Source organism: Xiphophorus maculatus, chromosome 3, assembly GCF_002775205.1.
Source record: "Xiphophorus maculatus strain JP 163 A chromosome 3, X_maculatus-5.0-male, whole genome shotgun sequence".
Lineage (NCBI taxonomy): Eukaryota > Metazoa > Chordata > Actinopteri > Cyprinodontiformes > Poeciliidae > Xiphophorus > Xiphophorus maculatus.
Window position 1 is genome coordinate 18,515,294 of NC_036445.1, and position 24,352 is coordinate 18,539,645.

The following is a 24,352-nucleotide window of genomic DNA, read 5'->3' on the forward strand; positions in this document are numbered from 1 at the left end:
TCTCTAGCTATCTCTCTGTCTCTCTTTCTCCCCACTCTGGGTGCACACACACACATCGAAGATAGGAAAGCTGGATGTGCTGTTGGTTTGTCTTCTGAAAAAGCTGGGTTGCAAGATTCAAGAAACTGAAATAGGGAATGTTTCAAATTGCAGATTTGCTAGGTTCTAGAGTAATGGTTTTTAAAAATTGTCTCTTATACAGAGCTTTGTGTAAAAAAAAAAAAAAAAAAAAAATGATGGGATGAAATTTAAACTTTTGAGTATTTGTGACTAACGCATATAGTTGCTCTGTTTAGACTTGTTTTGTTAATAAATATTGTATATGTTTATCATCATTTCAAAGTTTTACTTACATTTTGTAAATATTTTATAGATTTGAACGGTAACACTTGCTGATATTTTGAGAAAATGCAGGAACAGAGGTTGAATTATGTAATTCAGAGCATATCAACTCTTGCAGTCTTCTTGCAGTGTTATTCTTTATTCAGTTTTCTTTGTACTTAATTGTGTATGATGAAGATGATTTCATTCGCTCTGTCAGTGTTCACAACATCCATCTGCACCTTTATCTGTTTATTGGCTTTTACCATCAATAAACATGTTTAAGCGTAACCACTGCAAATGTGGAGCAGAGTTTTCATTATTAAGAAACATAATTGAAGTCTCAATTAGAATAATTCCTTATCTTGAAGGATGGCTGGCAGCCCTGCAGTACATAAAGCACTCTCAATGTCTGCTTTTTTTTTTTTTGTACCCAAAGTGCAGCGCGTAAAGTAGGCCAACTCCGTCCCCGAGCTATCTCTCTACCCTCTGTCACACTCTTCGCTCAGTGAGGGTGTGAACGTGATTTCGGGGCTCGGGCGTGAACAGCTGTGGAGCAGTCGTGACTGCGTGATCGTTGTCGGCGGCGCGCTGAGGCGGCGTTTCAGCACCAAGGCCAGGGCTCGCGGCGAGAACAATAGGCGGCTCGCGCGCCGTGGTGCCCAGGGACCGTCCTCCAAGTTCATCCCAGCAAATAGCCGCTAAAGTCTGAGAAACTGAAAAAATCTTTAAAATGTTGCAAATATATTAAGTGCACGCGGCTTATTACTAAGCTCAGTAAGCCAAATAAAAAGTTTGACACGGATTCGCTATCTACAGTGTTTATTTCAAGTAAACATCTGTTGATGGTCTCAAAAGTAAGATCAATAAAGACAATTAGGTTGGAGGAAAAAAGCAGTGAGAGGACTGTAAAACAAAGACAATTTAAGAGCAAGTACTTCATATCTCAACATCTGTCTCCAAGGCATACTGCCTTGCATATTTTAGATCAGCGGACTCAAACTACATTCTTTGTGATCATCTACAAGTTGGCTTTTAGATGTCTCCCTTGGCCTAAATAGTTTGATTAAATGTTGAAACTGCCTCACGAGAATGCAGTGAAGTTCTACTAATGAGCTAATATGGAGCCAGGTGTGCCGAAGCAGGGAAACATATAAAAGTCGCAAGACACCACCTCTTCAGGACTGAAGGTTGAGACCCCTGTTTGAGATGCTATGCTGATTTACCACACCTGATTCAGATGATTGTAGTTCAGCAAAAACATGTTAATCAGCCATCAATTTGGAAACTCTGGTTTAGTACAGCCGGAGATATGCACCTCCTGAATCAGACATGTTGGAAGCATCTTTCCTGGATTTAGGAGAAGGACTGGACTTTAGCTAGTGTTATGTTCAAATAGTTTAACTAATATGGTACACTTGAATACCACTCTGCGTTTCAAAAATCCAAGTAATTGCTTTTTAGTTTATTGCTCCTGTAAGGTTAAAATAAATAACCATTTAAACACCAGTATGATGTAAGCCAATTACAAATTAAGCTAACGATGGTAGGTATCTTTCACACATCGAGTAACTTTGGAATGATAAAGCATCTGGTGATGATTTACTGGTGTAAACTAAAAATCTGATAAGGCTCGGACCAGCCACGTGATTTATCAACAGGATATTCAACAACTCTTAAGATTCCCGCGTGTTTTCAACGTAAACGTGTTTATTGACGGTCCCTTGATGTTACGTCACAAGCTAGCCATGAAGGGGGCGGGGCCTAGAGAGAGCGGAGGGACACCGGCATCAGTAGGACGTGAGAAGATACCCAACCGTTGGACAGGAAATAAGGTCGAGGTAACTGTCCGCTCATCGTGGTGGGAACAATACCGTCACGGCTGAAAGAGGTCGTAACGTGAGGCCAGCCGCGTTCAAACAGTCGTGAGTTAGTCTAAATTTTTAAAAGCCAGCTCGGTTGCAAAACAGGAATTAAAAGTGACAACCATAGCTGGCGTCGTCCACTTTTTGGTGACATTTTCACTCCGCCGGTGAGAAGCTGTCAGCTGCCAGGGCTTTCCTCCTTCCCCCTCCAGGAGCACATTTTGTATTGTTTTGTTTGTTTACTTATTTATTTTAAAAACACAACACGTACACAGTCGAGCCAGTTGTAGTAGTATCTGTATAAGCCAAGGAGGAGGAGGAGGGAGATCGCGGCTGGGTACAAAGAGCGGCGAGCACCCAGAGAGGAGGCTGGCGGACGGGACGGAGCGGAGCGGAGCGGCGAGGACAACAGCGGGGACCCGACCGAGAGCATCTCTGAGTAATTTCTGATCTACGCGAGCTCCACGAGTGATTTTAATTAGCGGTAAGCGCTTCCATGCGTGCAGTCCCTACGTTTCCATGTGTTGTTTTGTTCTGGGGTCTGTATGTATATTCGTGTGTACATTGAGAGTGGATCGGACAAAGAGCAGCGGAGCCCCATGACATCCGTGTGTGTGCACTAACCTACAGCTGCCTAAACAAAGAAACTGCTCCAGTGCAACGATTTCCATCCATTCTCATTCCGTTTCTCTGTTTTTCCATCAACAGGAATCCCCAACACCGTTTATCGACCAAAAAGGTAATTTCCCCCCTCACAGATACTTTTTTATATATATATATATTTAATTGCAGGGAAAGGTGCCATTATTGTTTTGTTGATTGGCTAATTAACATTTGCATAATTGTTTTCCCAGAAGGTACTGGAGCCCTTTGTCATCAAACAGGGCAATAAATACTCAAAATGACGGCTCAAATGCCTTTATTTTTGGTAATTGGGGAGCAGATTTATATCTTTATTAAATTATGCATTTTCACCAACAAATATGTTCATAGAAAACATGATGATGCTATTTTAAATACAATAAATGGCTTATTAAAAATATTGTAATAAATGTTACAGTTTTGCAGCTCTTTTTTTTTTTTTTTACTAAAAATTCACATTTCTAAATAAATTTTTTTAAAAAATGTTTTTCTCTTCCTTTTCAATCAGGACTTGTCCAGCAACAGCTGGTCCTCTCCATAAATACCTGCTCCTGATCTGTTCACACCCCCCCACCACCACCCTCAGGTCCTGCAGCCATCACCTCCACTTTGTACCGATGAAGGAGGCCGACGCCATCAAGTTGTTTGTGGGGCAGATTCCTCGGAATCTGGAGGAGAAGGACCTCAAGCCCATTTTTGAGCAATTTGGCAAGATCTACGAACTGACTGTGATTAAGGATAAATACACCGGGATGCACAAAGGTAGGTCTCACCCACTTACTGTAAACAGTAAGCAGAGAGACAGACAAAATGACACGAGTAAGAAAGAAGCAGGGGGATGGATAGGTAGTGCTGAATAGATAGACAGTGTGACAGTGAGGGAGTTGGATGGGTGGATTTTTCTGAGGCAGCTGTCAGATGTATCCATGGAAACTGTCACAGCACCTCGTGGATTCGTCTCCTGTTATCGCCGCGGTGTGAAATCATGAAGACAGTCAGGAAACCTCACTTAGTGCACAGAGTTACGGATGAACAACTATTGTAAAATTTATCATTATCGTGGAAAAAAACAGATGTTAGAAATTCATAGATATTGTGACATCGTTAAACTCTAATTGATGAAGTCTGCAAACCCTGAAAACTGGTAGGATGGTTGAGATTAATAGTTCAGCTGTTTTCCTGAATAGGAGAATAATTTAAAAGAATACATTTTTAAACATGATTTGAGGCAATTGTCATGTTGTGGAATTGACAAGGATGATTAAGTATGAATTTTGAAAACCATTTTTTCATCACTTTTATTGGAATCACAACAAATGCCTCAAATATTTGTGATACAATCTGAAATTGATATCTCTCATCCCTACATGGGGCTATCCTGAATTAACTGGACATGGCTACTTGAGATGCACTGATCTGGCTTTTCTTAGCCAATACCAATTTAAAATTTTCTTTCAGGGTGGACGTTCAGATTTAAATATTTGATTAATTTATGTTTGTTCTTTTATAAGAACTAGAACATAAAAAGAATACCAATTTCTCTTCAAGAAAATATTCTATATAGCCTCACTGCTTCTAGCGGTCATTAATTAATATAAAATATAGTTTAGCAGTAGGGGCAACTTCCTAAGGCCAGTCACTGGAAAATTAAATTATGCTGTTTTAAAACAGAGTTTGAGTCGACCTTTTAGCATGATTTAATATCCTACTAGTGATTAACGCAGTAACATTATTAACTGAAGACATCAGTCTCTCTTTGTATTCTCGAGAGATTTAGTGTGGAATGCCAGCATTTCCAAATCCAGCTCGTTTCATGACAGATAGAGGCTGAAATCTCAACATACTAAAGGAGAGCAACTTTCCTATAATATGTACAGGGTTCGTTTTATCTGCTGAAGTCATCCTTTGAAACTCCAACGAAACATAATCAAAAGTGGATTCCAATTACAGTCCATTCTGGTCCTTTTTGTGCCCTTTAAAGTCAAGTATTAATCAACCCCAAAAAATAATGGTAAAGGAGAGAAATAGCCTGCACCTGCCAAAGTCTAGCTTGCTTCATAAATGACACAGTTTCCTTTGAAATGGCTTCTTTTTTTCTTGTTTTTACCTTATTTTTAAACACCTCTCTGATATTAAAAATAGGTAACTTTGAGCCTCCTTCTCGCAGTAACAACTTCCACACTGAAGAGTGTTAGATCTGGTACCACTTAAATTGAGCGCACATACTGATCAAAAAAGATTGAATTTATTAGTTTCCAACTGGTCAGTCACTGGTTAGGCTAAAAACAAATCTCCCAATTCCGGCCATCAGCCAATTTCTCGTTGCATCTCTATGTAATGCCATCTCTCTCTCACACACAAACACACAGTCTTGCACAAACAGTGACCAGGGGTTCTTTCGGTTACATGAACCAGATTAGGCTGTGTGCTCCAATCAGTGTAATGGGACTGTAAGCCTGGGTGACACAAGGGAAAGAATTTGTTGTTTCGAGAATCCCCACAGCCACAGTAAGCCCCTCTTAAACGCAATGAGATGGACGAGAAGATTCATGTGTGTCTTTGTGTGTGCGTGGCACGTGTGCCAGTGCATCTTAATTATTCTGTTTTTTGTCCTCTTTTGTTTTGTTGAATCACAATGAATTCACACAGATTTACACTCCGTGTGAATTAAACTCTTTAATCTGATTCTATGTCAGAGTGGATGCTAACCTGCTGCTAATCTTGTTGTCTGACGTGCTGGTGACAGGTGTAGTAAACAGCTCTCCCCAGCCAGCTCTACTATCCACCCCCCCTCACACTCAGACACAGGTACAGCATACAGGAGTACAGACGAGTGATAGCAAACTATGCGTAGTGGTTGATAGAGGGCAGGACGCTGGCATAGCTACACACGTCTGTGCTGTTGTCATGTGCTCTGACTCGTGCCGTGGAGTCCTTGCAAAAAATATCCTCACTATTAAGCTGTACGTTTACATTTTTATTTTCTTGCAAAACATCAATGAGTCAGAAAATTCAACCAGTTAAGCCTGTCACAATAAGCAATAAACCAATTAGTCGCATGAAAAATTAAATCAAGTTTGATTATTTCTATTTTTGCGCAATTGTTTGTGTTTCACATGTCTCTCTCTATTTCTATCAAACACTGGATGACAAAAAGCTTCAGCCTATTGCAATGGTCTCAACTAGCCCATTTGTTTTGGATGGCAGTTTCATTTATTTGTTTGTTCCAGGTTTTTTGTTGACTTATTTTGGATATATTTATATATATTTTGGAAATCTCTACCAGTTCCAGTGTTAAATATCTGTTAGAAATTAAAGTTTATTGATCTTTGAGAGGGCAAGTTTGTATTTTTATGTCATTACCATTATATTACTCTAAAATAGCCTCAAATCAACATTGTTTATCTTAATAACGCATGGTTAAATTTATCCCATAAAGTGATGTACCTAGCAATAGTAAAAGAAAAATATCAATTGTTTGCTGGAGGATGATGCAGAAAAAGACCCACTTGCTGACCTTTTGTACCAATAACCCTGCTCCCCCTCCCACCCTTTTGCCCCTCGCCCTCTTTTTCCCTGTGTTTGCCTCCTTCTTTCTGACAGGATGCGCGTTTCTGACGTATTGCGCACGAGAGTCGGCCCTGAAAGCCCAGAGCGCTCTCCATGAGCAGAAAACACTACCAGGGGTACGTGCTCAAAAACAAACAGCCATAAACACACACTTCCCATGACACTAGGCACCGCTTACTTATGCAACAATACACACAACCTTGCATATATGTATTAGAGATCCCACGCCCTCACCTAAATACATAGACATTTAGCATGCAGGCAAATACACACTGGGGTGTGTGTGTGTGTGTGTGTGTTTGGAGGTTCAGCTCCCATTAGTAACACAGTGACATAACCCAGCAGGCGTCTTGCTGCTAAGGACAAACATTCACCCTCTCGCTGGAGACATATAGGGTACTCCACGAGCATTATCATCTCCATTTCTCTGTCTTTCGCTGTCACTCCATCTCACCGTCGTTCCCTCCGTCAGCCTCCGGTGATAGCTGCCGTCTAGAGAGTGTGTAATTAATGTGACCATTCCCCTTTGTCTTATCCCAGGCTCCCTACAGTCTCTCTGTTGAGGGATTGTGAGCAATGACTGTGCAGGGGTAGGACACTGTTCATTATGGAGGGGGCACTGTGCAAGAAGAGCGTCTGTCTCATAGGCTGTAGCTCTCTATCTTTAGCTTTTCCCTTCTTTTTTTTTTCCTCTGACCTGGTTTCCAGGTGTGTTGTTTGAGATATTTAGATCAGGCATTTTATGGCTGGTATAATTACATGTGTCTTTGATGTGTGACTGATTCCAATATTTTATTCTTTGGACTGCAACACATAAGAGAACAAAAATGTTGAATCCATCAGAAAAAAATGAAATAATTAATACGTTTTCCGGGTTTGTCGACTCAAAATAGAGAAACTCTTGAGTTTTGATACATTTCATGAATTGGAAATACAGTATATGATTTGTGCTACAGTGTATATAAACAACAATTTATTGGACAGATCAAAGGAACATTAATCTATGTCAGCGTCTTGACAATTTACTGATGCATCTTCTACGTTTTTACACAAAGGATTATAAGCAAAATTGACTACTAGAGAGCGAGATATAAAAACGCAAGTAATTTAGAAAAAAACGCCACTTTGTCTTATCTTAGTTCGGATTCACAGCAATTACAACAGAATAGCCAGTATGCCTCAGCCGTTACTGCAAGTCTCTCCATCTCTTTTTCTCTGTGTTGCCTTGCAGCCGATCACAGTTTCAGTTCCTGCACCTTCTCCGCAAGCTGGAGTGTTGATAAGATCTATGTGAGAAAATAGTTGACGAAGAGCCTGAAGAGAAAACGTGGGGGAAGGGAAATGTTCTCGCACATATGAGCACAAATCCCTGCATACATACATATTTAGCACCATCACGCATGCTCTTTCATGTAGCTGGAGAACACATACACACTCACCTGTACTAGCAGCGTGTTCATAATGACATTAATCCAATTAGAGGCTGCTAAGACGTTTGACCTCTCTGCATTTAGAACACCTCTCTGCAGTCTGTTGTTTGGTTCCTATTTTTTCCCGTGCCGCCCTTTGTTTTTGGAGTTAACTCTACTGTGTTTTATCTCCTCCTTTTCTGCTTGTGACATCAGTGCGAGTTGTATGGAGACAAATTTCACAGACTGAAAGTTGCAGCATATTTCCAGATAAACTGAAGGAATTGTTCTGAACACAAAGATGAATGATTTGCAGGGTGGATACTTACTAAAGAGACTGAAGAGCCAGGATCTAACAATCACAAAGCCCACTACCTTTTGTGCTAAAAATGGGTGTGGCTATCATGTGTTGGATTTTTAGTAACCCTAAACTATTAATGAGAAAACCTTCTTTTAAATGTCCTCAGTTTGTCCAACCTTTTGAGGTTTATCTGAAAATGGTAGCATTTTACATTCAAATCAGGTGCATATAACAATGTGAAAAAATATTTGACTAAGATACTATTGTGGCGCTTACAGCTCATCAAATAACTCTTACATAGTTTGCTTACTCAAACCATACACACAGTATGTCATAGTTATTCAGTTATTTACATTCTGTTTGGCCTTACTGTTTCGGCTCAGTCAGAGTGTGACATTTCTTTTAAAGCTAGATTTGTATATAGACGCACCTATTTACGATTTCCATCTTTTGTGCTTCCTCTACCTCCATTCTGAAACATGAATAATGCTAAATGATGACTCTAAAATGATGCTAAAATTACGAGCTTCTTCCATTAGTAAAAGCACTTACACTGAAGAGTGGTATTAGTTCAACCTTGTTGTGCTTGAATATGATTATTCCTCTTAAGAAACCAATAATCATACGAGTCCAATCACTCGCTTTTTGTTTGTACATCCTTTCTTTGAGACAGATTTGAATTCTGTTTACCTTAACCTATTCTGAGGTTTTATTCTGCTTTAAGTTTCCACCAAATGTGTCTTTTTTTTCTTCTTCCTTGTTCTCCTTGGCTCCACCTGCCCGCCTCTGTTGCTTTCTCTGACAGGATTTGGAAATGACTTTCACTTTCTTTCACACTTCTGGACATTGTCCTATTCTTTTCTTTTCCTGTGACATGCCTTTCCTTTACTGTCCCCCAACCCTCAATATCCTTTGCCTCATTCCATTATATCTCCTTTTTCTTTTCTCAAATCCCCTCTGTCCCATGTTCAGCTCCTCCCCTCCTGTCTTCCAGTCTCCGTGCTTCAGTAGGATATTACAGGATGTTCTCCCTACTTCCCCCAATCCATTCATTTCATGGTACTCCTACTCATGTCCCTCCCCTACCCACCTCTTTTCCCTTCCCCGCTGTCTTCTGCTCATATTTTTCCTCTCGCTGCACACTCGCAGTTTCTGCTCAGATTCTCATTTCACAGTCATTTATGGTAACCCTTCTTTAGTCGTCCTCTCTACACCAGTCTTGCTCAGTATTTCTCCTCTCCTCTCCCCCACAGTTCGTCTAGCCCTCATCTCATTTCCCTTCCTCTTGATTAGTTGACCCCTTTGACCGTTTCCATCTCCTCCCCCTTTCTGCTCGTCCTCCCCTGCTCTGTTTGTACGGCTCTTAGATGAGTTTCCTGCAAACTTTTCTCCATTTCCAGATTCAGCTTAAATCTGTGCAACATCAGGCTCATCAGGAATGTTTAATGGAAGAGAAGCATCCCTCCTGTATAGATGTGTTTTTGTCTTGTACAGTAATCACAAAGCAATTAAAAGGTGCTTGATACAATGTTTTCCAGTTTACCTATGTAAATTAAATAATGTACAACAGTTAAAGCAATGCATTAGGAAACAAAAGAGGAATGCTCTGTCTCAGATTTCCTCGCCAGCCTCTGCAGAGCAGGAGATTTTCCGATTGGAAACAGCGAAAAAATACAGAGGGATTGAGAGTGAGATGAACAGATGGCCTTATCAGGGAGTCCTGCGCCTTTTGTTTAGCTTGGACTCAGAAGGAGGAAAGAGGAAGCACATCATGGGAAGAGCAACAGTTACACAATATTTGTTAAAGTACAAGAAATTAATATAAGTTTTTAAATGAAGTTACATTGTAGCTTGCAGATGTTTGGTTAGAAGTGGTCCAGAGTTTTCCTCTGGGAGGTGTTTACATAAGCTCACGAAAAGCCATTGGCATTAATACTGGATGCATAAAAGTTACTCCCAGGAATGTTTCTTTGGCTTAACATGTTGATGTTTAATTTAAAACCAATAGTACATTGCCAGCGGCTCATCAAATCTCCCTAAAAGGAATGAGACATTATTATTATTATTATGTGTGGCAATTGGTTGTTTATAAAGTGTAATAGCATTTTCTGTCCGAAAATCACAAGTGTACACATGGAAAGTTGTCTAAGAGCTACTTGAACCGTGAACATTTGGAACTAACGCTGTGTTTTTACGAAAATGGTCTCATATCCACTGTTGAGTATGGGGATGGATCTGTGATGCTGTGGGATTGTCTCTTTCCGAAGGCCCTAGAAACCTTGAGTTGTCAGTGGTTAAAAGCTATGTCTGGTTCAGGGCTTCAACTAACGATTATGAAAGTTCTAGATTATTCTATCAACTATTCTGACGATTAATCGATTAATTAGATTTTTTTTTAATTGGCACATTCTGGAGATTTTTCATTTATTTCTTTGTTATACAATATTAGAAATGCATTAAGAGATGCAAATAAACTAATAATTTTAAATATATATATATTATTGGTTGAAAGGCAATAACTCCGAATTCGTTTCGTGAATGCTTGATCATTTGTAACAAAAAATTCAAGGGCAGACAAAAAAACCTTGTAACTTCAACATGCTCAACCCTTTCTGCTTTACTTTACATCAATATGGTGTAGGGCTTATGTATTGACAATTTTTTGGATTAACTCATTAATAATGGAATAACTAAAAGTGCGTTATACATTTTTTTTCTTTATAAAGAATTTGAACTGAGTGAAGTTCTAGGTTGAACACATTTACAAACAAAGGTGTTTTTTTATCTTAAATACAAAATGTATATATTATACAGTTTTGGCTTCATTACTGCTCTAAATATGTTGTTCTGCCCTAGTCTGATTTTTGCACACTGTTAGTTTGAAGAGTTGCTGGCAATATGCAAGGTCAGAGGTCAAGGTTTGGTGGAGGGGTGGGGTGTGTTGCAGAGGCTGCTGTCAGAGCAGTAAAGCATTCCTTCGAGGCGATCATGACATCCGCTGTAAATATAAGGTCCTCTGCTGCAGTGCATTAGACAGAACGGCAGCCACTGCTTTTCTGTTCTGTTTTACGTTTCTAAAACAGAACATAAAAGTGTCTTAATTTGTCTTTAAAAGGATTTTATATATTTACTCCTGTCAAAGACAGTCCAGGGCATTGAGGCATGAGATCTGTATATATGCAAAGCTGGTAGAAACAGGCTCAGCAAAGTAAATGAGGCCAAATGTGCCGTGTTTACTCAGAGGCGCTGAAAACAGTAGGAATCTCCTTCAGTTTCTCAGTTTTGTTCCACCTTGTGTTGGCCTGTCACTTAAAATCCAGATATAACTGCACATTGAAGTTTGTGGTGGTAATTTTACAAAAAGTCAATATTCATAAAACCAATTTATGAATATTTTTTGCAAGGCCGTTTGCTCACTTTGTCAAAAATATGTGTTTAACCACATTTGTCATCATTCAAATGGTTTCTGAATACAGTATTGATCCATAAGAGACTCCTTACATCTCTTTCAATCCATCTATCCCTCTTTTCGTTCCTCCCTCCTGTCCTGGTTAGGTTTTAACCTCATATTTCCCTACACTCTTTATCCCTCCATCCCTCCATGGCTTACTGTTGCTGTATTTCCCCACATATCTTTCCTCTTATCTGTTCTTTTGTTCTCTGCTGTTGATATCTCTCTTTCCCCATTTAATCTGCAGCCTCTTTGTGTTTATCTCTGCCTTCATCTTCTGTGCTACTTCACATACGACTGTTTCTACACACACACGCACACGCCTACACGCTTATACACAGCGACACACACACACATCTGTTTAATCGCACTGGCATCCGCAGATCTGAGTGTAGGTGAAATTAAAGTGTGATAAGCAGCTTACCAGGTGTGTGTTGTCATGCTTTACTGCTCTCCAGGCAGCATTTTGCTCCCTGTTTTTTGATTAGAGCCAAAACAGCGCATACACACACACCACACACATGGAAATACACACCTTGTGTTTCCCATGACATTCTTGGTGCTTCTAAATGATTAAAAAGGTAGCAGTGCCAAAAGACAAGCAGTTAGCAATAAGAGATACAGCAGAGGATCAATACTCTTATTAAAAAATAATAGTTTGTAGTTTTTTCATATTGATTGAACACATACAGCCCTGATGGCGTGCTGGAGCTGATAAATTGAATTACCGTAGTTTCACGGTTACAGCTGTAAACATGACGGGAGCTGTTTTATTCTCCCTTTATTGAGCTCGTGTTCTCTCCGAAGGAGGACGCATGAATTTATGGATGTCCCTGGCCAAAAAGGCCGAACGTTTTATGCATGCATCATGAACGGGGGCAGAAACGGCAGCTCAGAATTACTGTTGCTCCTTCTTTCACTTCTGTTACATCACTTTGCACAGACAGTGGGATAAAATGTAATTACAAGCTGTAGCACTTAGTATTGGTGTATTTTCGGTGCTCTAAGCCTGCGACAATAGGTGGCATGTTTGCATGTGTCCATCATCACGTATGTGTGATAAATGTTTATCAGATCCGCTTAGGGTTTGTTCGTGTGGTGTGTGATCAGTGTTTGAGTTTCTACGTGGAATCTGAGAAGCCTGCCAGACAACCTCCCTGTGGGGCAAAGCTATGATGAGCAATTATCCACTAGGGCGAGTTTGTAGGCTAATTTTGCATATTTATGTGGTCAGCAACACTGTTTACTATTCCCCTTCGCTGCTTACTGCTGCATTTTCAATTTAGAGCAGACCCCAGTTTTCTTTCTCTCTTTCCCTCTCTCTGTCTTTATATTCTCTCCATCTCTTCTTCCACTGCCTCTATCTCTCTCCTTCTGATGGGGTTTGTGATGTGTATCGCTCCCCCCATCCCTCAGGCTGCTTCTCTATTTTTATCCTCACTGTGTGTGGGACGGGATGGCAGTAAAGGGACAGGTGTAGATTTGGCTCTGTGTGTGTGCGTGTGGGGGTGTGTTCAGGCGTGGGGGGGTGTGTGTGTGCGTGTGTGTGAAAGAAAGTAGACAGGGGGAGGAGTCGTACCGAGGGGGGTTTGAAGTGCCGAGGGTATTTGTTTTAAGGCAAATGTCCGTTTGTCTGCGATCGGGCTTAAATAGCAATGTGGACGTGCTTTCTATCAATCTTTTGTTTGAGGATATGCAGAACTCTATCACATTTTCTTACAAATATACACTTCAATTTTTATTATTGGGAATTTAGGTAATAAACCAGTACAAAGTAGCACATAAATGTCAAATGGAATTTAAAGGATACATGGTTTACGAATACAATTCTTCACTGGAGTTGGGCATTTATGGTATCGCTTATTATTTATCGTAATACATTTCTTATCATAAGAAGTTTGAATTATGGTTACGATAATTTACAAGTTATGGTGTTTAAAAAACAAAATACAAGATATAACTCAAAGTATTTGTCTTTTATTAACCATTTCCATTTTACAATAAAAAAGGCCACTAACATTCACTGCATTGTTAAAAAGCTGATTTAGACACAGCCATCCAATAAATTTGGCTAAATACAGGAAGCATTTTCAAAGAAAACATGAGGCATGTCCCGATTTTTTGCTATAAATACATTTAAAAAAATGTATACCAAGAAAGTTAAAACCTACTAACGTGAGAATGTAGGACTTTTTATATCCATTTTCAGTTAAGCAAATGTTAAAGGCACCTTTATTACTTTGCATTGACTTTGTTTGATCAATTAAAGTATTGTGAGTAAAGTATTGTGAGATTAATTTATTGTTGAGCAGGAAAATAAAAATTCTTCATGAAAAAAAATGCACTTCTTACAAAACACAAAAAATTTTGGTCACTGCTGAATACTTTCAACCTGACAATTTTAGATAAACCCAGTAGAGCTGCAGCTGTGGTTCTGCGTAGTAATTCTTTAAGAGGGCTGAATTTAATTGCATGCCACACTTTTCAGATTTTCATTTGTTACAAACATTTGAAAACCTTATATTACATTCCTTCCATTCTGAAATTAGGTGCCACTTTGTGTTCGTCTGTCACATAAAATCCTATTAACATACATTGAATGTTGGGGGTTCATCATGACAAAATGTGATATGGATGGTTTAGCAGAACACTGTACGTGTGTGGGTGCATATGTGGGTACATTTATGCATGCAACATGCGGAGAGAAAAAGCGCCTGCCTCATATTTCACCACAAAATTGAGGCAGAATCTAATCATAGCCTCATAAAAGCCTGACCCTGGAGAGAGCCTGCCTCTTTAAGGCCTCCGACACACGCGCACACACACGCACACCCCTGATGCAGATCAAGGTCAGTGATTATACCAGAAAATGGTCCAAATGAGCCAGCAAATAAGAAAACAGAAACACACACCTATAGGAAAATGTAAGCGATTAGCTGATTTGATAATTATGTTTGTTTGGACACATGACTAGCAGGTTGCCCTGAATGTTCTCTGCCAAAACTGTGTGTCTCATAAACCAAGCTCTAAAGTAGCCTTAAACTGAACTGTGTCCATTTCCAACACCATCTGTTTTACAAATGCAGCCAGCTTCTGCAGGCTCTGTTTTCCATGTACACACAGAGAAAAAAAATGCTGCTCAGTTGCAATTAACGTTAATCATTTTGTTTTATTTTTGACACTTTGTGGAATAGTGAAAACACAGAGAGCGTAGTTTGTGTTTTTCAGATGTTGGATTTGGTTGTGTAAAATAACAAATATCTCACACAGAGCTACTGCTGAAAGTGAAAAGCAGCCTCCTTTATCTGTGCATTTTTTTATGTTTATGAGGAACTAAATTAACATTAGTAAACTCGACCAGTACACTCTCTTTGATATTTGCATAGAGATGAGGCTTTGATCACTAGGCATAGGCTGGTATGAGGTTCTCAAAATAAAACAACCTTAAGGTTTCATCTAATCAGAAAACCATTCACACAGAAATTGGTGTAATTTTTTTTGTTCAGAACAGAAGAGCAATAATCATTCCAACCAATGATGATGATTGATATTGGTAGCATTTGACTGAGATACATAGTCATTAGATAAACTTAGCAAGCACTCTGCTTTTTATTCAATGAAAAAAGTAAACCAAGATGATATTCTGCTTTCTGTTCAAGCAATCATCTGCATAAAAAACATACTGCATCCTGCTCGGCAACTGTAGTCCTAAAAAATATGACAATTAATTTGGAAATTTAATGAAATTGAAAAATTTTATTAGGAAAAATGTAAGTTTTCCAAAATTATTTCTTTTTATTTTTAAATAAATTTTTTTTATTATTATTTTGTTGGGTTTTTTTTAAACGCCACTCTTTCAGTTTTCTCAACCAAAAATATTTCTGAACAACCACCACTCTCTTTCTTATAAGGCGTAGTAGACTCTTTTTTTTTTTTTAAACCAGCTGACCAGCAGGACACAGCAACATGTGGGGAGGGGCAGTTCTGTTTTATTCTAATTGCTGATTACGAGTATAAACTTTACCACTTTCTCAGAAAAATGTCAAAGATAATGTCCATGGTACAAACCGTCTTCAGGTTATATGGCCCATATTTCATTATGTGGACATATAGAACAGATCCATACGAGGCGCCTGAATGAATGTGTGAATTTGCATGAATGAAATGGGGACTAGGAGACGTAGAGGAGGGCCCTGAAGAGGTTCTTTATGAATAGGGACGTACAGACAGGGAGGGGGCAGGGTGAGACGAGGGCGGAGTAGAGGAGGTCGGGGCAGAAAGAAGGAGGAAACGGGACAAAAGTTTTCAGTAATGAGTGTGGAGGAAGGGACAGGCGGGTGGTGCAATAGAAGAAAGGCTTTTCTCTGAATGCTGGAAGGGGTGGGAGGGAGTCAGGCGGACTTCTGTCAATTTAAAGAGAGACATCTGTCAAAGGGGAGTGTATGCCTACAAGTCTGAGCGTGTGTGTGATTAGGCAGAGAAATGGGATGCCAGGACTGTATCTGCACCTGGGATGTGACTCTTATCAAACCATAACTGGCTGTCTAAACACTGAGCTCTTTCACCCTGACCACAGAGGAATGAAGCATTTTACAAACTCATTAAACTTGTTAGGACTTCCCCTGCTTGGATGATTAGTAACCATCCAGTTTTTCCATGTAATATTTCTCATTGTATTGACTGTCTTATAATTTTTTTAGATTGATTAAGAGCAGTAATAAACTCTCATATATATTTCATGATGGGGTGTGGAAAAGTATGTTTTTCAGATGTTATTATTTACCCCATTTTATAAAAACTGTATCCATTTTCATTCCATCTTGCAAATATCACATTTGCCATTAAATTAATAAGAAACTTTGTATTTATTCCTAAAATTTTACTTGATTTTGTTTTTCTACTTTTAATGCCTACTTAAGCAAGAAGGCATTTATCCTGTAATCTGCTATGATTAGGGAAGAAAATGGCACAATGTAATATATAAAAGTTTTCAGTCCACTTGAGGTTGCACTGATCTCATTTTATGACACAAATACATATTTCTATGTACCCATTCATGAAATGTTAGAGTTAAAAACCAGTGTGTTTAAATGTGACCATGTAAGAGCATAAATCCATGCGGATATCAGTCTTTTATTTTCTGGATTCCCGCCTACACCATAACTATCCGAGCTTTCATAAATGTGTCAGGCTCCGGATTGAACGTAATCTCAGTGAATGTGAGATTTCTGCAGCCATGAATCTGTATGGCTTTGAACGGCCTTTTTAATTCACCAGCTCATTTCCCAAAGGACTTACACTCCCGAAAATAGAAAGAAGGTCCAAGTGCATAGGTCTAACAGTTATCCGCTATAGTGCTGTTGGATTATGTTGAACTAAATCCACAGGATCAAATTTCAGTGAGTGCTCCGCTGCTGCATGCTGAATGTTCTCGTTGGGCTTGACAAAAACAACGTAATATTCTGTGGATCAACACGGTGGCTAGCGCTGCTTTATGCATGGTTTGATGTTATTATTGTGCAGGCAAATGAGGAGAAAAACACAGTGAGAGGAAAGGGAATATGTCGCTGCTCCAGCAGAGAGACTGGTGAAGGGTTTCTGCCAGATAACTTACTGAAAGGAGGAGATGGAGGGCAGACCTCTCAGGTGTGAAGAAAGGAATTAGAGACAGTAGAAGGGGGAGGGGGACGGGGCACCAGGAGCCTGTATTATGGTTGCAGACCTGCGTCACTAGGCAACGGAGTCGAGCCAGATGCCAGGTTGCTAGGAAACCTGAGGGATGCAAAGCCTAACGTGGTTCTAAATAGTGGATGATAGCATGGAGGGGTGGAGCTGTGCTTCTGTTCCACCTTAACGCTCACTCCCTGTTTCTCACATTTTAATGTTTTCTTGTCGCTCTAAATGAGAGGGACAAATTCAGTTTGATCATCATAACAGGATATTACATAAATATTGTTTTCTTACTGTACAGACATGTTAACTTTTCATAGAGTTTGACTCGCGCAGTGCAAACTATGACCCTGGTCTATATTTTGTATAGTGTCCAGTTCTGGTAGTTGTTCTATGTTATATACTTGTTTTGTTGGATGAAGTAGAGATCTTCAAATTGAAATATGTGTGATTGGATCTAAAGGTCTTTATAGCTAAATATGATTTGGACAAATTGTAGTGTGTGTTGCGATAAAATCTTTTTGTAATTTGGAGCTATATACCTTCAGGTCTGTGCTAAATGGTTTTGTTTTCTGATGAACATTTTAAGCCCATTAAAGCCAGAATATTCAGCGATTACTGTGAAACAAAAATAATATATTTGCAGTGTCACAACAGTCCTTTTTTTTTTTCTTTCTACAAATATAGAAAAATGGCTGCAAATACATGCACACACAGTTTCTTTATCCTTATGTTGTTTCCTCTAAAGTTTATATATTTATACTTTGTTTGTACCCTGTGAACTCCTAAAAACCAAAGGCAAATTCTTTCTTTGTGCTCAAAATGTCAGCCAATAAAGCTGATCCTGATTCTATAGAAATAAACTGGATTGAAATCAGTTATATGAAACATATGATTTTTTTTTTTTAGCTGAAATCAATATACTTGTATATTATTCAATAATTCTGTAGTTATTGAATAATTTTGATTAAAATGCTGATTGTGTGCTTGAGCTGCTAATTATTTGGTTCTGCTACAGCTGTAAGTGTGCAGACGCAGTCTAAATAAAAGCTGCATTTATGTTTCAAGATATGCTGGATTCAAACTGTTATGTATCGTTTCTCAGCATAGCTGGGTAATAAATGTAACTGATATAGGGAAGAAGCCTTTTTGATTAGGGGAATATTTTAGTTTTGAAGCACTTATATATATTTTTTGTGGGCCTCTGTAATTAAGGATAAACTTAAAAACGGTCAATTTTTTTTAGTTTTTTCTCTTAGTTTTATCATCATTACAACACGCTGTTGGTGAGTTTCTAAGAATAATTAGACAAACATTGAAGATTTAAAAAAAGAGATGTTCCAGGAAAAGAAAGCTGAGATACTGCCGTCAAAAGCAGAATATGGAGGATTATGAATCTCGATGCGGACAGCAAGGAACCAAGGAGTCAAGGAGAGGCAGAAATAATGCGAGATTGTGAAGTGGGGATAAAAATAGTTTTCATTCCTTGGGCATTTTGGAAAATGGACTTCTGAAATTGTTAGGTTGAAGCGTCCCGAGGGAGAGTAAAAGGGGAATGAGGAGGTGTGAACATATGCGTTCACAGAGGATTCAAGAGAGCATTTCACATGGATGCATACTCGCATGAATGCATGTTGTCTTGTTGTTTTTTTAAGTGTTGAATGAATAATTTCTTCCTGTTGTGCAGAAATACTTTTGATGGCAAAAGAGAAGCAAATACAAAATGAAGCTGTAGCTTTGATTTATGTCTGTACAGTTTCTTTCTCCTACCACTTCCCCCCTCATCACAGTGGATGGTTTGTTCCACTGATTTTGCGTGGGTGGGGGAGGGGGCAAAATACGATTTGATTGGATAATCCAAGGATTTAATATCCTCTAATCCTGGTACAATCCTCTCCGCATTACTGCAGGGAGTAAGATTAACTGTAAGTGTGTAGTATGTGTTTGTTTCAGTGTGAGCAAAAGGTCGGGTGCTGTGAGACACTGGAAAGGCGTACCGTAAAACTGTTTCGGTGTGTGTGTGTGTGTTTGTGTTTGCATCGATAAGTGACATGCACTGTGTGTCTATAGTATTTCTGTTGTCACCACAGTGTGTAAATGGGCTTGTGTTTGCATGCAGGCTTTGGTCAGAAGTGCATGAGTGGAAGCCGGGCTTTCACTGAGTGTGTGTGTGCTCATGCAGCATCACATATATGCCCTCATGCATCGCCTCACATGCAAGTTCACTTTCCTCAGAGGCACAGGAACTTGGAAAGCTTCTTAGTATGCAGCAGGATAGGTCAAACTGCACTCCGGCGCGAGTCCTGGCTCCTCTTTACATGTACACGTTTGCAGATGGCTGCTGTTAATTAAGTCTTATTTGGAACGTGAGTAATTAGAGGATAATTTGACATGAAAGGAGTGTGCGGCTGTTCTTGTGTAAAGGAGAGAGACAAAGACAAACTGGAGTACAGTTTGACTGCCTAACCAGACTCAAGGGAATTTTAATCAGCACAGTATAGATTTGCCACATACTTATTTCCATATCTGGCCTCTGACACCTTCTTCATTATTCTCTTCAATGTACATTTCTTTCTTCTCTAACATTTTTACTCATACTTGGTGCTCATATTCCTGGTTTTCATGCTAGTATCCAGAGAGTAAATTCATTGTAGAGACAATTTAGAAGGCAGTACAAAGCCACTAAAGCATCCTCTGGCACCAATTCTTTGTTTACCCAAAGAGCACAGCAGTCGCCCTTGGCAACCAGCATCCTTGTTTACCTACTCAGTGTGCCGTCATACGATTGCCATGACAACAAGCTGGTTGCCATGCGAATTTTCCGATCCCATTGTGATGTCTCTGAAGAGGCAGTCTGCACGTCTCACCTGCTGCTTCTCTTCATGTCTTTAGTTTCTCCTGCTCATTTTTTTCAAGCAAGTTAATCACTGAAACGCATATTATATACTTAAGATTGTAATGTCACAACGCTCATATACAGAACCTTGCAAAAGTATTAATTCCCCCCACTCAACCCTTAAGCAATTTGTCATGTTACAACCACACACTTCAGTGTATTTTGTTGGGAATTTCTGTGATAAACCTGCACAACGTTGCACATAATAGTGAAGTGGGAAAAAAATATATACACTGCTTTCAGAATGTTTTGCAAGTAAAAATTTGAAAAATGTGGCTTGCATTGAAATTCAGCTTTCTTTTATACTGTCAGTAAAATCCAGTATAATCAATTGCCTTCAAAAATCACCAACTTAGTAAATGGAGCCCACTTGTGTATAATTTAATTTTAGTTGTAATCAAATTTTTCTGTGAATTTCTCTGAGGTTTGTTAGGGGACATTCAGAAACAAACACCAACAGGAAGGACAGGGAGGGAGTTGTGGAGAAGGTTGAAGCAGAGTTGATTAGAAAGCCGTATCTCAATGTTTGATGGTGGCAGAATTATGCTGTAGGAATGCTTTTTAGGAAAGGGGATCTGCATATCTGTGTATATACACTAATCAGTACGCTGTGATTCCACTGGAAGTGGCGGGGGTTTTCTGTTTAGCCCATTTTATGTGCACAAGGACAAGGCTTAATGGAGGAAGAAATTGAAGAGGTGATGGATTGATCCAAGGTTAGAGAGAAGGTAGGTGGACACAAATCTTGCAACTATCAGACCTCTCTACAAAGGAAGCCCAAATCAATGTACAAGACAGGACTGATCAATGAGCAGATGGATGGCAACTTGGATGGACAGCAATAACATTAGGACCAGAATAGGATGAATGGATGAATTTCTCCAGTAAAGGTGCTAGAGTTAAAAAAATATATATCTATGATTCACTCCTAATTTGTGAGTGTGTCTTATGAAGAGATGTGAGGAGGTGTGTTTTCATCTGCGTGCGATGATGTCGTGGCGTGTGTGTGTGCGTGCGGTGGGTGGATGTGTGTGTGTGGGATGGCCTTGCCCTAGATCGATAGTTTTGTGGTGACAGCTAAGAGCTGATTAATCAAATGCATGGATCTGTCTTTCTCTGCTCTGCCCTCTCCTCAATTACCAGCATCATTACATTGCCTTAACACCCCACTGGGACGCCGAGCCATTCTTCCTCCTTCTCATCCCTTCCCTCTACACCTTCCGTCCTTTTCTTCCGGTCCACACATTCGCTCAAACTCCAGCAAGATTTATAAGAATTCAAATAAAAAGAAGTTAGGTCATCCCTCCAGGAGAGTCGACTCCACAGTTCTTTGTTGAGTCCTGTCTCTCCTCCGCTCTTCCTCTGGATCTACCTTGTTTCTTCCTCGTTCCATGTCTCTCCTCTTTTTGCCACCATCATTCTGCAGCTCTGCTCCTCCAGCCCATCCCTCTTTCCCCTACCTATGACTAAGCACTGTGTGTACGGAGTTTTTGTAGGTTTTTTTCTGTCTTTTTGTTTGTGTTAGCCAAAGGTACAGACGATATGAATGGGAGGGATGTTTGCAACGTGGGTTTGGGATAATGCATCAGCACTCTTGGCAGGGGATCTTGGTAGTCGTGAGATTTTTTTAGACAGAGCGAGTCACGACTGAATCACGCCCCGTCCGCCTGCCTGCTCCTCTTTCTCTTTCTATTCTTTTTGAATCCTCTCTCAGGGGCAGGCTCTGCTTTCATCCCTCCACTCTCAGCCTTTCGCTTTCGCACTTTCCATGTAATACTTTTTTTTCCATTTACTCCCCGGGGTTCCTTTTAGCCTTCCACCTGCCCTTTCTAGCGGTCGATGTGAGTTGGGGTCCCCCAGGCTTCTCCCTCTGAGTTGTTTTTTTTTCTATCCTTTTATTTTCAGTTGACTGTGCCCGTTCCCTTTACACACTTGTCATTTCACTGAACAACATTATCTCCCCCTCTCTCCCACGCCTGCACCGTCTCATTTCTCCTCTTGCCTGTGTCTCTGCCTTCTCTTGTCCCTCATCTAATCCCTACTTTTTAGGTAATCCAGATCAGCTTGCCTGCATTCTTAATCTTGCCACTTCTCAATCCCCCGGTCTGTGAGTGTGTGTATGTGGGACAAATCAAAGACTGTTTATGTTTGAGTCTTGAAGCAAATGTCACCTGCTAACTAGAGAAGCACCAGTCCAGTCGGCCAATTGACCTATTTTCTCTCGATCCAAAGATCAAATACTGGAAAAAAAATTTTTTAAGTTAATTTATTAAACATATCAAAACTAATAACTCCAACCATTTTCAATCCAGATGAGTATCACCGAACAGCATCTACTTCAAAGCACCCTTTATACTTGAATAAAAGCCACATAAAGGTCAGGAACATATTTTTGATGCATAAATGAGGATAATCTTGTTACAATTCTTAAAATGAAAAAATGCTCTTTCTGAATTAGAGTTGTCAGGTCAATCCAGAAAGAAAACTGGGAATCTATGTCGGTCATGAAAAGGTTGATTCCTACTTAACTATCCATAATCTTGATACTTGAGTAACAAAACACATGAATAGACCCTGACTGCTGTCATTACCTTAATTAGAATTTTTCTTTATTAGAAATGAAAGAATTATTTTAAACTTCTGAAAGTGTTCATTAGGGTTGAAATTTTACAGTAGTTTTTTTTTTTTTATCTCACCTAAAAATCATCTGAGAACAGGTTTTCTTTAAAAAAAAATACAAATTTCTTAAAGAATATATCTCTATAGACTGCATTTTTACTGAGGTTGAAATTATGTCATTACAAAAATTGGATTTGGATGTTTTCTTTTCTTGGATAAGGTCTGACTAGTAATTGGCAGATCAAATAGTAAAAGCATATTTTTCCTAGTAATTAAATGCATCAAAAAGAAGAACCCCCTCTGTTTAAAACACATCAACTAATAGCATGTCTTCTGAAGGAGTTTAATAAATAAAAAACAGATGAAAGTTAGTGACATAAATGGAAATAGCCTTGTAATTCCTACATTTCCTGTTAGATTTAAAATGACTGACTTTATTCAAGAACATATAACAGAGTTTTTTCTGATTAATGTGTTTTTATAAAAGTTTAAATCACAGCTGTGCAGGTCAGATCTCAAAATAGACTGGAAATCAGTATTGGTGAAGAAAAGCTTTTAGAGTGCATCTCTACTCCTAACCTAACTATGGTACACAAATAACTTTAAAAAATTGGTCTGCCCTATCTTTTGTAATATTAAGGCACATCATTTCATTTTAAATTTAAGTCTGATGCTTAAGGTCTCAAGTTTTGCCTCTGTTGATAGTTTTCAAGATGTTCCTAATTTAGTGACAACTTTTTTGAGTATTGAACTTCTCACCAAAAACCTACCATCATGAATCAATCATTGGAGGAAATTTATTGATTAAAGGATAGCATACATCTCACCAGACAGTTAAATATCTTTCATGGAGTGGAATTGAGTGTGACTGAAAGGCATTTAATGTTGACCTGTTTGCTGATGTTTTCTTTTGTCCTTTAGATGAATCGGCCGATCCAAGTTAAACCAGCTGACAGTGAAGGCCGAGGAGGTGAGTCGTCTTTCTCCTTTTTGTGAAGACATTTTCAAAATGTCTTCCCTATCTATAAACTCAGCCATCTCAATGAGTCTGTTGTATATTTTATTTGTTGTCAGTTTTGAGGCGAGTTTAAAATATTAACCTCAGATAATCTTTAATAGATGTTAGAAGGTTTCATGCTGGGCAGGATTTTACTAAATACCCGTACTTTTACACAGACATTCACACTAGCGCCTCACTTTTCCAATTACCAGTCTCAGTGGTCAACACTGCTCCCTGGTGGACGAAAATAGTATATTTCCCTCTATAGCTTCAACCTTCATGTTATAAGAAGATATGTTACCAGTTTGGGGGTAAATAAATTGATTTTATGTCTTTTTGTTTTCCTTTCTCCTGCACATCCCTGGTGTCTCAGAGGACAGGAAGTTGTTTGTGGGCATGCTGGGAAAGCAGCAGAGTGATGAGGATGTCAGAAGGCTGTTTGAGCCCTTTGGCAGCATAGAGGAGTGCACTGTTTTGAGAGGACCAGATGGCACAAGCAAAGGTAAATTGCATGAGGTTGAACTGCTCAAGAAAAATACAGTACAAACAACTTTATTTGCTGTAGCATTGATTACTAATCTGATAACTGTGTTTGTTTTTGTTGTGCA

The 24,352-nt window shown here is 39.3% G+C and overlaps 1 protein-coding gene across 1 annotated transcript in view; it reads left to right on the forward strand.

The window, feature by feature from the left end:
* Positions 1-2,105: 2,105 nt before the first annotated feature.
* LOC106699975 (CUGBP Elav-like family member 3) overlaps positions 2,106-24,352 on the forward strand; it is a 31,370-nt gene continuing 9,123 nt past the window's right edge. The window contains exons 1-6 of the mRNA XM_023331121.1: positions 2,106-2,670; positions 2,895-2,925; positions 3,337-3,590; positions 6,432-6,514; positions 23,666-23,714; positions 24,118-24,246. Coding sequence (XP_023186889.1) covers positions 3,446-3,590; positions 6,432-6,514; positions 23,666-23,714; positions 24,118-24,246 — 406 coding nt within the window. The 5' untranslated portion in view covers positions 2,106-2,670; positions 2,895-2,925; positions 3,337-3,445. The remainder of the gene's footprint in view (positions 2,671-2,894; positions 2,926-3,336; positions 3,591-6,431; positions 6,515-23,665; positions 23,715-24,117; positions 24,247-24,352) is intronic.